We start from the raw sequence: 16,684 nt of genomic DNA on the forward strand, positions 1-16,684 counted from the left end.
TAATAAACCAAGTCTAGGGAAGTCCTGCTCACCAATGTCGACGGATTCCAGACGTAACACTGGTGACTTTTTCCTAGAGGACGATAATTAATTTCCCTGGTGTATTTCGATATTATAACTTCGGCATGAATCCGAACTGTGTAAACGTAATCACAGAGAGTATACCCTTTTTAAGGCCCTCTATTCTAGAGTGCTACAGTGTTCTGTACTGGATTTGCAAAGGATTATGCGTCTATTTGTTAGTAGTCTGTGTATTGGATGTTGGGCATGGGAATTAATATTAAATCTTCTATTACTATTTTATAATTTGTACGAAAATAAATTAATATGGCATGTAGTTTCTTAGGAATTTTCTATGAAAATAAAAGTAGTGCTTTTGCGAAAATTAAATTTTTATTAATAGAACTTTTCATAGGGTTAGTACGTGATTATATAAAATTATATTCGATCGCCTAAAATGTGCACGAACATAAATAAAAGGAATAAAACATTAAAAATGCAGTTACTGCGAAGTTTAAATTTTACAACTACTTAAACTTAATATGTAATTGTAACATAAATGGGATCAAATAGAACTAAGCCAACGCTATCTTTTTTACTTCCATGGTTAAAGTCTTTCCGCCATTATGGTATATCGTATATTGTAATATGAATCGATGATTACGAAGGATTAAAAAATACGTTTAAAGGAAGATGTGAAGGTGTTGAGGACGCATTGCGTTCCGTGATTGTGTATCGTTTACACTTCGTTAAGTTTCACGAGTAAAATATGTATTACCATCGAAAGAAGGTGCATGACTTAATATCGAAGTGCTGAATGAAGTTAAATAGTGTAGTAAGAATGTGTGTATGTGTCGTAGATTAATAAGCTGAAAAATTAAGAAACTCTTGTATAATTTTTTTCTTGTCGGTAAGTAAAATCGAATTTTATCTTTTGCAATTTGTACATTTTGTATGTTAAGAATAATTTATTAAATCTTATTGCTTCTATGTCACGACATATTAAAACAGGTATATATATTGCCTATAAAATATAATACAATTTCTTTACTTTTAATATGAACATTTACGTTGTTTTTTTTATTAATAAACAGTTTCTACTGTTTTTGTTATAGTTGAAAATGTCAACAGAATATAGTAGAAGTGTTTTAAAAATGGTTGTTGCTCAAATTTGTCAAACAATTGGATGGCATTCTATTAATTCTACACCATTAGAGTTTATGGTTGATCTTATGCAAGAATACATTTTACGTATTTCGAAACTTACTCATCAATATGCAGAAATTTGTAAGTATTATTAAATATTATAGATATTATATTAACTGCCAAATAAAAGTTAATTCGTAATTGATGACCCATCGCTGGATGCCTTGCAAGAGTTATTATTATAGAGATGAATTTTACCTTTATACAAAGATAATCTTTGTGTTATAATCTCATGTGTTATAAAGCTTTAAACGATTATAAAAATAATATAAGCTCATTTCCCTTTATTGTTACACATTTAGAATGTTTTTTCAGTGGGAAGAACCGAAGCCAATCTTGATGATTTAGGTTTAGCTTTCCAGCATATGGACATTGATACACAAGAATTGACAGAATATATTAAAAATGTAGAGCCTGTTCCATATCCTATAGCAGTACCTAAATTTCCAATTCAACGTGAAAATCATTTAAATTTTCTCAAACCTGGAAGTCGAGAAGTTGTAACAAGGCCAGTACATGTACATGAACATTTACCAGCAATGTACCCAGATACAGAAGGTACAGTATTTTATCTATTTATGTATAAATAGTATATATTTTCTAAACTAAATATCAAACTACAATTTCACTGAATCAGTGACATAGAAGATAATACTATATAAATGTAGAATAATATTTGTTTAATTAAACTGTGATTTCTAGTACTTTGCATATAAATGTAATAAAGAATTACCTACAACTCAAAATTAATAAATTTAATAATCAAGTGTGCACATACCTCGTGTATTATCAAATTTTATTATTTTGAAAATAATATCTTGCACAGAAAGAATTTGATTATTAATAGCTAGTAAAATATTAACTTTGTTGGAATAAAATAAATTGTTACCTTGCAGAAGAGTACATAGCAGAAAAAACTGAAACATTAATAAATGGGTCATCTGATTTATCATCCAGTAATGGAACATCTGCCAATAATTCTATGAACTTATCACCTCATAGAATATCTCCACAAGTTGTTTTCAAACGCCCAGGAGATCCTGTCTCGTTCGAAAGTCCTATAGTAAAACGTGTAAAAGTATTAGAGGAAGGAAGACCGTTGCGTGAGATTCATAGTGTAATGATGACTACTTCTGGTTTTTTATCCCCTGCTCGAGAAGGAAAACTACCTGAAGCAAGAACACCGCATCAAACTTGTTCTGATTCACCACAACCTAGTTCTTATCCTATGGTACCTCCTGAACTAAAATACGACAAGAAACCGAAAAAGATTATAAAGAAAGGATTAGAAGACGGTAAAATCGACAAAGAAAACAAGAAGAAGAGTCGCGCTAAAGAATTATTTAAACCAAACAAGATAGACGATAATAAAATTAAAAAACTAGCTGGTATGAAAGAGTTAGCTAAATTAAAACCTCTGAAGCCAGGAGGTGGGAAATCACAAGGCACTGTACCAGGCTCATCGAGCAGACCATCAACTCCGAAATTAATGTCGCCTAAGACATCTGGCAGTCCAAAATTAACAAAAAAAGTAGAACCAAAGACCAAAACAGAAAAAATAGTTGATCTTACTGGCAGCTCACCACCAATAGAGAAAAAAGAAGATAATATTGATAAACTTCCATCGGAGCCAGACAAGCAGAAATTGAACATATTTAAAAAGATTTCAAAACCACGCGAGGATAAAGACAAGGAGACATCGGAACAACATAAATATAAAGAACTGGATTCGAGAGAGAGTTCACCAGGTTTGATAATCGACGAGAATATTGATAAACAAACAGTTCGTAATGATACAGAGGTGAAACACGAAGAAAAAAAGACTCCGCATACGCCAGATGTTCATTTACAACCAGACGGAGGAGAGTTAATTGACCTACAAAGTCCAGGTTCAGATGTTTATATGTTTGACGACATGTCTCCACCAGGAACACCCAGTACACCAAAAACGCCAGAATTGAACATGCCCACAACTCCTACAGACCATAAAAAGAAGAGAAAGGAAAAGATCAATAAAAAGAAGGAATTGAAGTCAAGAAGCCCGAAGCATTGCGGCAGTCCGAAAAAGGTAAGTTGAATTTTTCTTTATACATAGTGCTACGTGACATTAACACAAGTGCACATATGCGTGTATATGTATACGCGCAAAGCACAATTGCTTAAAGATGATACCAAAAATCATCGTCGATACGCGATTACCATTTTTCAGACAAAGCTTTCCAACGACGTGGTAGAGCTGGATATACTAGATCGACCAAAAACTCCACAGGCACACGAACCTCAGCTTTCCAAAGAACCGAGCTTTCCGCCGACACTTCCATTTCCTTTCTTTCCGTCATTTCCTCCAGCACCTGGTTTAATACCACATCCTATGTTTCCCAGATTTCCATTACCTATAGGAAGGGGTGGCGCTGGTCCTCATCCAGCAATGCCAAACTTACCTTTACCACCTCGCTTCTTAAATCTACCCGCGAAATCTGAAGACTTCTCCACCGTATCAAAGAGTAAATCTCTTGAACGAGAAAAACCTTTAGCACCATCTACCACTGAAATAACACACTCGGTGACAAAACATGAAAAACTGGAAAAAGAGAAGGAGGATAAGTTGAAGATGATTAAACAGGATAAAGAAATATTTACACCAGTTCCTACAAGTACTGTTGCACCGCCTTTATTGTCTGCACTTGCAACACCAATTTCGTATTCTACACCAGTACCAATTCTACCATTAATACCTTCAAAAGCTGCCAAAATCGAAAAACCGGATAAAAACGATAAGGTAACCTTTTCTTTTATTATTTATTTAAATTTCATGCATAATATTTCAGAAATTATCAAAACTTTCATTTTGATTATCTCAAAAGTACTCAATGTATAAGTTTATATTATTTGATATACGTGTAAATTTACACATCCTGTATATCAACAATTAATTTTATGTAATTTCTTTTGTAATAAAAAGATAGAAGTCAAAGAAGAAATGTGAAATATTATTTAAAGATTAAATCTATAAATTTAAATTACTTCTGGATTTTTGGTATTATTTACAACGTGTTGTGTATACTTATATATTAGATAAAGATCTTTCAGAAGAAAACAATTATTTGTTTAATTTTCGAAGTTTTTTATGCTTATATAAAACAGTGTATTATTAATATAATTAGAAAGACGGTTTTGGTAAAAGGGAAATCATTTATTGTAGATAAACTGTATTTTCAGAAATCAAAGGAGCATAAGAAAGAAAAGAAGGATAAAATTAAGAAGAAAAAAGATAAGAAAGAGAAACATAAGGAGAAAGGGGAGAAAATAAAAGAAAAGAAAGAAAAACTTGATAAGAAGGAAAAGATAGAGAAAATTAAGGAGAAAAAAGAGAAAAAAGATAAACGAAAAGAAAAGGAGGTATGGTCAAAAGCTACAATTAATTATTCCTATATATTTACATTATTTTTGTGAGAAATAGAATTCTAAATTTAATAATTTATATTTTAATAATATTTTTTACAGAAAGAAGATAAAAATTCAGAAGCTGTACCAAAAATAACATTAAAATTAGGGACAGCCTCTCCAAGACCACCAACACCTGATACTGCACCAATGAAAAAAATGTAAGTTTATAATTGTTATTCTTTTTATCACACTATTATATTTCATGAAAATGCACTATGAATATTTTGTATATTAATTTTATAATTATTTTTCTATGGAAGTGTATCTATTCGTATTCGAATCCCCCCTCCCTCCAATTTCCAAGAAAAAGTTTTGATGTACATGCTCCTGTCAAACTGACTCTATTACATATATTTTATTGTATGTAATAAAACATACATTATTATTAGGGAAATGTGTTATAGAACTATAAAGACATTGCTGAAGAAGCCTGAGGAGGAGATGAAACGGGAACCAAGTCCAGAATTAGCGAAAATATCAGCATTAGTAACGCGACCGCCAAAGCAAAAGTCGGCAAGTAAGAAAACAGAGGAGGGAACATTAGATGGAAGCCCTGCTCTTCCTACAGATACTTTCTCTGCCAATCTTACTAGTGTGCCACTCGCAACAGTTCCTCGAGCAAAGAAATCTCACTTCAAAGCCTTACCTCAAAGGGAGACTCCTCCATCTCACTTTGATCCTGTTCCTAAGCTCCCAATTCCTCTGATGCAACAACAACCACCGTATTATTTTGTAAGTACGTTTTATACGATAAAAATATTTTTCAAATATTAGGAAACATTATATTTTCAAATGTTTACACGTCATGAACTAAAATATATGAAGCTAATTTTGAAATTCTACATTTAGGGGTGTCACCGCTTACAATTTCAAAAGGAATATGTTTACGACCATTTTGATTTTTTCTTGAATTTTTGTTATATATCGATGAAGCCTTTGTCATTTATATTTGATGATTCAGACATACAATGAGTTTTCATTTATCTATGTATTCATGAGTATAAGTGTGTTGAAGTTTTTGCAATCAAATGCAATTAGACTTTCTTATAATGTTCATTATTCTTCACATACGTATGAATAAATCATTCTGAGTTTACAAAATATTGTTACAAAGATCTAACATACCTTCATATTATGTAATTTCATACATAATTTTAAAGAATTGTTACATTAATTTAATAATAACTTATAAAGAAAGAAATATCTGAATTGACAAAAGTAAAAAGAAATTAGTGCAGGAAATTTTACGATTAAAATAAACTATAAAATAAGCTTGGGTGACAACCCTATTCTTTTGTTTTATTCACGAATTCAAATTCAAACTAAAGTTAAATAAGTTATTTATTGAGCTATTTTATGTTGATCGGTATGTTTTTACATTATTATAATAGTTAAAAATATTTGCATCACATATTCCATAACAAGTAAAGAAAATTATATAAATAGTTTCTTTTAAACAAAGATCTTATTTGCATATTGTATATCAGATATCATTACATACATATGTAATTGATATTACTTTTACTACGATGATTAACTCAACCCATCAGTACCATTCGAATTTCACCTCATCCAAAAATTCCAGTTTCCTCAATACTTCATTTTTTATTTTCTATGCATTCATGACTTGCGGTGACGGTATAATTTTCATTTGGCCTGCTTTGTTGTATAGTTACGTTTGTCTAAAGTATATATGTAGAACAATTTCATAGCTACATTAGATTTGTTATGTATTTCATGTTGTAATTACAAATCAACTTAATTATTTCAAAGTTTAGCACTTCTATCAAGTTAATCAGGTGGAATTTTTAACGTTGAAAGAAGTCTCAGAACTTAACTCTTTCCAAATATTTTGGAGGTGTTTTTATTATAATTGTAATTTATTGCAATGCCAACGTTTACTCGATAAACGTAAATTATAAATGTATTTAATGTCAAGAAACCTAGTTCTAAGATCTTTCTTATGTTATACTTCTATTGAATTGGGTTTTAAACTTTCTCTTCTTTTCTTAATATTTTCTCTTGCAATGCAAATGCACTTATGGTATATTTTAAGTAGCTTAAACAAAATTATATTTAATGAAAAATATTTTACGAAAGAAAGGAATTAGCGTAAATAAAGGAACAATTTTATACTTTTATAGGATGCTTCATTAGAAACAGGGCATTATTTAGTTACTTCCTTCGCTGTTAAAAATGTTAAATATTTGGATGATTTTATTGAAGAAATGAGGTATAAAGATAATTTTTTCGGAATGTTTCCAGAATAATGAAGGATATATACATTCTTTAAATGGAACCACATTTTTTCTACATGGTATTAAAAACTTTTTTCAGACAAATGTACTAATCCTTGATATATATATATATATATTTTTTTTATTGTAAAATTAGATGGTTGTATCATGTTTTATAATTATTGTTCACATTGATGATTTTTTCAGTATTAGATTTATTAGTTTGCCTTGCTTTTACATTTTTTCACAAATTGATATTAACATTGAAAAATTATTATTGTAAAGAATGAGATAATTGACTAATTTCACGATAAAGTATGTACGTATCACTGGTTATTAAATTTTGTCTACAAAAACAATTGCTAGTACATTATAGAAAAAATAGATTCTATTTGAAGTGATATACGTAATATACTTAAATTATTCTAATAAATAGTGATTTTTAGAGAAAAATTATCACTGTTCTTCATTTATCTTACAAAACTATTGAACTTTATCACATTTTTACATCTTTAATAATAAGGAAATAGGGATTCTATTTCTAAAAAGCCAACCAGTATATAAGGTTTTCATACATATGAATCAGTCCATATTATTAGAAAAATTAAATGTAAAGAAAGAATGTTATAAGACAAAAGTACATGGTTTTAAATACTTTTTTTTTCTATGATACTATTCTGCATTTATGTGTAATTGCAAAGTACAATTTTAGTTACTCTTTATATCGAATTTTATATTTGTTAATATTTTAATCCATGCAATTTTTTAATATTTTTTATATTTTTTATAGTACTACTCAATATAAAGTTCTGTATAAAGAATAATTGGAATTGTTTTTTGCAACTATACGTATGTACATAAATACACAATATTAATATAGAAAATTCTAATATTTAAAACCATGTCATTATACAGGGTGTTCGGCCACCTCTAGCAAAAATTTTAATGAGCGATAGTAGAGGCCAAAATAAGACAAAAATCAAGAATACTAATTTGTTGGTGGAAGCTTCGTTAAAAAGTTATTAACGTTTAAAGTGCCGCTCTTACTGAATTTTTTTCTCGAAAATGCGCAAGATTTCGGGGGTTATGTCTATTCACCAAAAATGACTGTAATTGAACCCTACAACCGAAAATAATTTTTCCACAACGATTTGCAATTTTTTAATTTTCTCGAATAATTTCACACCTTCTCTATTTTTTTTCTCGAAAGTGGGCAGGATTTCGTGGGTATGTCTAATGACAAAAACTGATTGTAATTGACCCCCGCAACCGAAAATAATTTTTCCACAACGATTTGCAATTTTTTTTCTCCGTTGAAAAATTTAGGCACCTAATTGGATTTTCAGTAAGGAATTTTTTTCTCGAAAGTGCGTACGATTTCGGAGGCATGTGTAATGATAAAAAATGATTGTAATTGATCCCCGCAACCGAAAATAATTTTTTTAAAACGATTTGAAAAATTTTTTTTCGCCGAAAAATTTCAGCACCTACTCGATTTTTTTTCTCGAAAGTAGATAGGATTTCGGAGGTATGTGTACTCACCAAAAATGATTGTAGTTGACCTCCGCAACCGAAAATAATTTTTCCAGAACGATTTGAAATTTTTGAATTTAATTGTTAATAACTTTTTAACGAAGCTTCCATCAACAAATTAGTATTCTTGATTTTCGTCTTATTTTGGTCTCTACTATCGCTCATTAAAATTTTTGCTAGAGGTGGCCGAACACCCTGTATAAAACGTTATAGTTCGAAAATTTGAATACTATTACAATCAGATAAAATCTTCGTTGTATTGAGCTTCGGCAACTAAATTTTTAGGATTTCGACCTGAATTCGATATAAAATACTCGACGTTATCGTATCTAAAATTATCAGATATCTGCATACATTTAATTAATAATAATACTATTCTCTTTTTTCTAATTAAAATTTTTTGAATATGACATCTTAAATATGTGAGTTAGTTTACTAAAGTTATACAAGACATATTTGTAATTTCTAAATAAATTATTTCGAGTCATAGTATCAACTTTTAATAGGTAATATGTGCAATTTAAATGGTTCCTTATTTTTTTCAAATTTTTCGTATAATATTATATACATCGCTATCATAAATAGTGTCCTATTTTATCGAATTATACGAATATCTTCGAAATAATCAGTGGTCTGGGTTATTAGGTGCCATTTTTATAGAACTATAGTGTTTTTGAAACATTCAACATCAAAGTGGTAGAACACTATTCAATAGCTATAAGCCCTGCAAAGTTCTATAGAAAACATTAATCTACAGTGATCAACACATATAAATACAGTACCAAATATATTTATAATACCTTTCTCATGTCATTAGTTTTATGCTCTGTTTCAAACAAAAATATTCTGCAAGAAAGCAAAGTTTAAGTTAAAGATTTTTTTTTACTCGTTTTTGGTTTTGTATCTCTTTTGATAAAACCTCATTTAGTTAATAGATTTTTCTTGATTTAAATTATGATTTTATCTTTTATACATTGTTTATAATGTAATTAATTGTACCATTTAGAATAGTTGCACAAACTATGTAGCATTTTCAAGGATTTGAAAACTCTGTATTCATTCATTTCTGAAATGTCAAATTTTTCTTCATTCTTTTATGTAGTTATAGATCACTAATCTTTTCAACTACTTATGATAAAAGTTAAATATTGAGCTTAGTGTACCGTGATACTTTCAATTAAATTTATTTGTGGCTTATATGCATGCACATAAGTGTTAAATTTATATATATGTTGTAATAAACGATGTCTTATTTTCAAATTGCGTAAATACTATAAAATTCTCACATATTTTTGTAGAACATATTTTCTTAACTATTTAATTAATTTTAATGAAAAAATTAGATTCTAAAAAATTGATAACAGAATAATGTTGCTTTTTTAAAAGCTAAATTGGTTTAAGATATGTACTTATAAATGAGACAAAGTATTTTAATAACCATGCAATATTATATATTCAAAACTTCTAAAATGACTACATGTGCAACTAGTTTTATTATCACTGCATTAAAGAATCAATAATCATCAGAAAATTGTATGAAAAACCATACTAGTTTATATTTAGAATTTAAAAGTACCTTAATACTAGAAGAATCTTAAAATAATATGGATATTAATAAAATATAAAAATATATGAATTTACTAGAAATTGGGATATTTTTGAAACTCTTGTGACCAGTGACGTACATCTTTCTAGATAATAAAGTTGGGAATCCTTGATGTAATACTATATCAGTTTTTAAATGTAATTTTCTCCTTAGTTACTGAAAAGCAACATATGTTCAAGATTATAGTATTTATCTTGACCTGATCCATCCATATTTGAAAAAAGAGCTTTTTATCATTAATAAGTTTAGGTATGGCAGTTATTTAGAAAAACTTAAACAATGTTTAAACTATTTTGGATCCACTAAAGGCTTAAAAACAAATAAAGGTAAAATACTTTGCTGTTCTGTCTTCTTGTTATAGCAAAATTAGGTAATTTAAATTTCAAAGAATGTACAAATTAACGGGGAAAAAGAATGGACAACTACAGAAAAAATACACTTATAATACTGGAAAGGAGATATTAAGCAATCTACAAAATAGTGAAGAATTGGTTGATTGCATGCGATTTGCATGTTGTCATTAAACATAGCATGCAAAACAGTTAGGAATATAACCGACGGTTTTAACGGCACAGAGACGAAAGCAGATGCAGCTCTTAAAAAGGATGATGCTAAGGAAGACAAAGAAAATGGCAGGATCGTGCTGCCCACAACACCAACCACTACTGTGGTGAGTATATTCCCATTCTAAACAAAAGTCATTAGGTATTCTTTGTACAATGATAATCTATTTTCCATTTACTCCAATTTAATAGAAATATATGGATTCCTGCGTTGCCTTTAGCTCTTGCCTGAATTTATGTGATCCTTAAGGCATTTTTTAAGTTTCAGTTTCAAAATTTTGACTTCAACCAGATTCTTTTAAAATGCAATGCACAAAGCTATATTCTTAATCATATTTACAGCTTGTACAATTATACAGATTTTATTAAATTAATGTAGAAGTAGTCAAACTTTATAATACAGAGCATTTCATAACTTTTTTAACAACACAGAATTTGGTGATATTATAAATTGAATGAACATTGTTCTTTCATGTGCGTATACTTAATCGCTAATTAAATGTTTTGTATACTATAACAGTTAGATACATATGCATTTAATTTTTACTTGGAAACTAAAACTAGAAATTGAGATACCAACCCTTTTAATATGTGTCTATTATAGTTGTTGCCACATAATACTAGCAGTTAATTATTGACAATGATCATTGTTATAATGTTCTATTCAGTGTCTTGTATGCAATATGAGATAGAATGTAGAATTCTGTTTCCTAATTTGTCATATCATTTCAGATTATGTATTAAATTTAAAGTCAGAACACAGTTCCTGCAGTTCCCAACAAATCTGTTTTGTATTAAATTGAAAGTTTAGTTATTGTATATACTGCATTATTAAATCAATTTTTGAACCAAAAAACAAATTATGTATCAAAAGAGTTTATGATAGTATTAGTAGTTAAATTGTTGCAGATTTTATGTGATGTTCTTTGAACTTCTAATGATCAGTATTTTTATTGGAGTTTACATGTGCCATCAAATCTTATGATGATATATTACATCAGTGATCTTGAAGTTTTTATTACTTATACAGCAATAAACCATGCAACATAATAAAATTATGTTATGGGACGTTAACGTACTAGCATTGAAGCAAATTGCTTAAAGTACAGTGAGTCCTCAATTTAAAACTTGTAATTTCAGAAACATTTCTCTTTTCTCATAATATATGTGGTATATAATCTTAATTTCAAACTCAAATTGAAGTTAGGCAGTGCTATATACTTCTTTATGAAAGAAAGAATTGAAGGAAAGAAAACTTTATTTAATATATAAAAGGATATGAATATAAGATATGACTTATTGTGTAATTAGTTATCTTAAAGTCAGTGTAATTGGATTTGATTTTTTAGAATTACTATCCCTTGAATTTCAAATACGTATTTACGATTTACGATTTTTCTATTTTATTATAGTTTTATATATATTTATAAAATATAGTTCATGAATATTATAATTATTAATAATTTCTCTTTTGTTAAAGAAATAATTTAACAAAAATTGACAAGTATTATACATACGCAACAATCATACTGTAGAAAAATTAAAAATAATATTTTTATGTACAATAGTTAATAGCTTTATAATATAGTTATTTCAATAACTATACAAGTATATAGGGAGTTAATAATTCCGTAGTCAAAAATAGAATTATTTTCAATACCTTTATATTTTCATTATTTTTTAAAAGTTACGTTTAGGAAATTAAAGTTAAATGTATATGCAATAACGTTAGGTATTTGCAGCATGTAACTTTAATCTCAATATTCCCACATTGCATTGTCTTATGAAATGATTTTTACAAATGTTTGTTTATAATTTATATATAAGGTACGCCATTTTAGTTTCAATTTTAGAAACATCAAATTTAATTTGTAGAATATATAAGTAAATTAAATCAGGTGCATTTGTATTGAGTGTATATGTTGTATGAAATTAACATTTTCCTAATGGTGGAAAATTACTGAAATATACCGAGAAAATCGTTAGTTTTAAATTTAATAAAACTAAGAAGGCTAATATTTTAAATCTTGGTTTGATGAACTTGGTCTCTGTCTGAGTTAATTAAAAAATAACTCAAGTAACAATGTATCATAAGATATTCCTTTATGGGTCAAGTGAAAATTTGTTTTATTACCGCAAGCCGAAACCTAATTTTTATATAAAACATGTAAATCCTTTCCTAGTATTTGTGTTTACAGTGCCGAAAATAGATCATATATTTTCATACATTATAATGGAAAGTACTACAAAAGTACTTTCTGATGATCATGTAAATTCAATATTATTTTTAGAACATATGATGTGCTAATACAAATTTTTATTTATATTTTGATTTCATAATGGATAATTTATACATTATTATAAATCATTAATATTAATAAGTCATAATCATTTCATTTTAGCAGCATATTACATACTCATGTGTTCACAATCGTATATCATGCATCATAGTTATTTTTAATATTTCATACATAATTATTCTTACAAATTGTTATATTTTTTACTCAGAATTGTCTTTATGCGTAATAAAAATAACATTTGTAGAATATTTTGTAAACTAAAAGGTATAAACGTTTTTATCACGTGTCCATTAAAGATTTAATATAAATTATACAGTTGTCTTTAAACTGTTCAATACAGTTTTATATTTTGAAACGTATTGTTGATAATACAAAAGATGGGTTGAGTTACCCATAAATGTAGTAAAAGCAAAGTCTATTGTGTTTTTATCGTGATATGAGTCTTTCAGGATCAAGGTGGTCATCAGGTTTGGATATGTCCTGCTTGTGGCAATCAGGATGATGGATCACCAATGGTTGGTTGTGATGATTGTGACGCGTGGTACCATTGGTAAGTACTTTTTTGTTTTATACATTTGAATCCAATGTCGCACAGTTAAAAATGTGCATTTTTGAATTTTTGTTTAATTGTGTGGGAAATGTATACCAACCAAAGCATAAAATCTCATGACACAGAAGCAAATTTGTTAGATTATTCACTTATACCTAATATAGATTAAAATCAAAAATATATTTTACGACAAGGATTATTTAATTCGTAGTCGTATTTTATATTTAATCTATACATATACATACATTTTCAATCATTCAGGGTATGTGTTGGTATGCAAGTACCACCGGCTGACAACGAGGATTGGTACTGCCGCTTTTGTATAGCCAAAAAGCAAGAAATTCATCACGACAAAAAGAAGAAGAAGCGGAAGAAAAAAGTGAAGGTTTCCGCCTAGTACAAGCTTCCCGGATCTTGTGTAAGATCCGGTCCAACCATTCAAACCGCTACCAAAGTTAAAAAGAACAGCAAGCTCAGTGTAAGGAGTATAAACAACAAGAAATTATCGAAAACTGATATAAAGTTACAAATGAAGTCGTTAAAGGAAAAAACCATACCCATCAAGGGAAAGGCTGGAAAAACTATTATGAAAGTTAAGACTGTGAAGAAAAAGAGTAAAAAAATGAAAGATAGTGCAATTCAATTGACTTAAAGTGTGTTACTTTTCGTGATCGTTATGACAGATTCAAATAATTTAATTTTAACACGTTGATCGCTATTGAAAAGAGTTAGTTTTTCAGGATAATTGTTTCTTCATAAAAGAAGGAAACCGTATAAAAATTATGTTAGATTATGATATGTTGGCTTGATACAAGCACAAAGCAGAACATTGAACCGTGACCGTCTCAAAGTCGAAATAAATGTAAAAATTTAATCTTGGTTTAAACAAACTTATAATAGAAAAGCGTAAAAACTCCCGACAGTCAGTAATACAGTTCTATATATGTTGACTATTAGTTTATGCAAATATTCTTCTCGTTCAATTTACATGTTTTTACAGCCACGCACTTAACTGTATCCAAAATAGCCATTAATTATTATTTTGTTTAAATGGTAAGTGAAAAATTCACATTAACGTATATCAGTATTTACTGTCCTCGCGCGAGGAAGTATGTAAAGCAGTGTTTATATTCCGACTCTAGTTACAGTTTACAGTAACGCACGGTTCAATTACGATAGAATTGTTTAAATATATTTTTTTAAATTAAATATTTTATTATAATATATTCGGAATCTCTTTGAAGTGCGCGACCTCGGTCGTCGCTGCTTGGCCTACTATAACTCTTTCACTTACTCTCGTTATATTTATTTTCTTTCCTTGTTGAGAAGCTCGAGCGTATTCCTAAAAATATATATAAAATATATAAAACAGCGTAGTCAAAAAAATAAGATAAATTCTATTTTTTAGGAATGGGGGAAGATAGCGTAACATGAGGGCCTTCACTACCTGGTACTGTACCGAGTAGTGGGAGAAACAATCTGATAATAGGACACCCCTTGCTTCTCCAACTACTTCGCATAATACGAGATACCTACTGAAGGTCTCACGTTATGCTGGCTTCCATCACTTTTAAATAGGATTTAGCTTATTTTTTTAGCTACGCTAGGGAAACTAGTAGACTGTAACTGAAGTCGGGATGCAAACGATGCCTAATCTTTTTTTCGCATCAGGACAGTAAATGTATAAATATTTTGCCATTTCTCAACTAAAAACCATTAATTATACAAATTCATTATAATGAACAGCTAATATATAAACGTTGACTGAAATATGCATATAATAAAATGAAAATGTTTATTACTTGAATAAAATTAATAAAAGATTGTAATAAAATATAAATACCTATCACAGTACATTTACGTATTTATACTGAATTATTTTAGTAGATTATTTGCAAATAATTTTACTGAATTTAATGAATTTCTAAAAGAAATATATAATAAGTGAACGTAATTTTATATTTTTTTTTTAAAGAAAATAATAATACATAATTACTGTATCATCAAAAATATCTAATTTTATAGATATTTTGTACGCATTTAACTTTAATTAATATAATTAAAAATAGAAAAAAACTTTGCGGAAAGGTTTATCTATAAATATACTTCTATATTAATATTCATCATGATTTTTTAAATTTTGTACTCGTATTTATGTAAAATATATTGTTGATATTTAACGGAAGCATATTATGTCATTGGAGTACTTAATTTTCTATTACAAATTTAAACAAAAAGTACTTCTGTATATACTACTAAGTAAAATATGTATCTTTAGATGTCACATTTTTTAGTAAATGTAGGAATCACTATTTATTTCTTTTCATAGACCAGAAATATGTAAACACAATGCCATTAAGAATTCAATTATATAAGAATGATGTTAAAAATACAACTATAAATAGCACATGATTTGTATGTAGCTGTCAACGTGTTAAAAATAATAAGGTAGACGTAGTAAATATGTAGTAAACAATTTTATTTTTTTTTTTATTAACGCAGAAGCTTCTGCGTAATTGCATATGGAGTACATTAGGGTGGATTTAAACGATTTTTGTTAATACCTACTTTGCTTCACCCTCCAAAATTGTTCCATTTATAATTTATGGCAATCGTAGCTTATTATATGTCGCTGAATTTGCTCTATCTCTGAATAAGAATATCGAAAATATATATGTATATAACTTCCTTAAAAAAAATAATGGATAATTGATATTTCAAAAATGAGATCCACCCTTTGTGTATATATTCTTCGCGACTGTACAAAATTTGACCGATTGCTTTGCACTTGTAATGTTAACCCTTACAACTTTGTTTATTTTTCTAAGAAATCCTCTGAATCTATAAATAAAGAGAATATTTCATATATTTATTTCCAAATGTTTCAGAAATTTTTAGCGCGTATTCTACAATGTGAAATATATTTTCGCGTAAACTAGCGATGTATCACTTAACACATTGAAATCCGTGCGGATAGATTTACCCGTTTCATAGACTAACGACAAGCGCCTAAATGGATAAATCTACCCGTTTCATTGACAATAAATATGAATAAATGAAGGTGAAACATTACGAGATTTAATTATTATTTCTAACATAATTTAATGCTTAATTAAATTACGATTAAATTATTATGTATAGTAAAAAAATTGGAAAAATATAAGTATAATAATGCATTCAAATATAATTGTATCTAAACTGGTACACTATCAAGAATCTACCTAAGCATTTGGGTCTCAATG

The 16,684-nt window shown here is 28.4% G+C and overlaps 1 protein-coding gene across 2 annotated transcripts; it reads left to right on the plus strand.

Moving 5' to 3' along the window:
* Positions 1-271: 271 nt before the first annotated feature.
* On the plus strand, positions 272-15,288 carry LOC122401102 (transcription initiation factor TFIID subunit 3). Of its 2 annotated transcripts, none has more exons than XM_043403045.1 (10): positions 272-910; positions 1,116-1,287; positions 1,522-1,764; positions 2,103-3,274; positions 3,416-3,985; positions 4,426-4,605; positions 4,711-4,811; positions 5,043-5,385; positions 13,342-13,442; positions 13,704-15,288. In XM_043403045.1, exons 2-10 carry the CDS (start codon positions 1,122-1,124, stop codon positions 13,837-13,839), a joined length of 3,012 nt encoding a protein of 1,003 aa, XP_043258980.1. In that variant the 5' UTR covers positions 272-910; positions 1,116-1,121; the 3' UTR covers positions 13,840-15,288. The 2 variants fall into 2 exon arrangements, with proteins under 2 accessions (XP_043258980.1, XP_043258979.1); XM_043403044.1 differs by having other exon boundaries at positions 274-910; positions 5,058-5,385.
* Positions 15,289-16,684: the final 1,396 nt, after the last annotated feature.

The sequence above is a fragment of the Colletes gigas genome, unplaced genomic scaffold (genome assembly GCF_013123115.1).
Source record: "Colletes gigas isolate AHSC1104 unplaced genomic scaffold, ASM1312311v1 Colletes_gigas_Sc00021, whole genome shotgun sequence".
Taxonomy (NCBI): domain Eukaryota; kingdom Metazoa; phylum Arthropoda; class Insecta; order Hymenoptera; family Colletidae; genus Colletes; species Colletes gigas.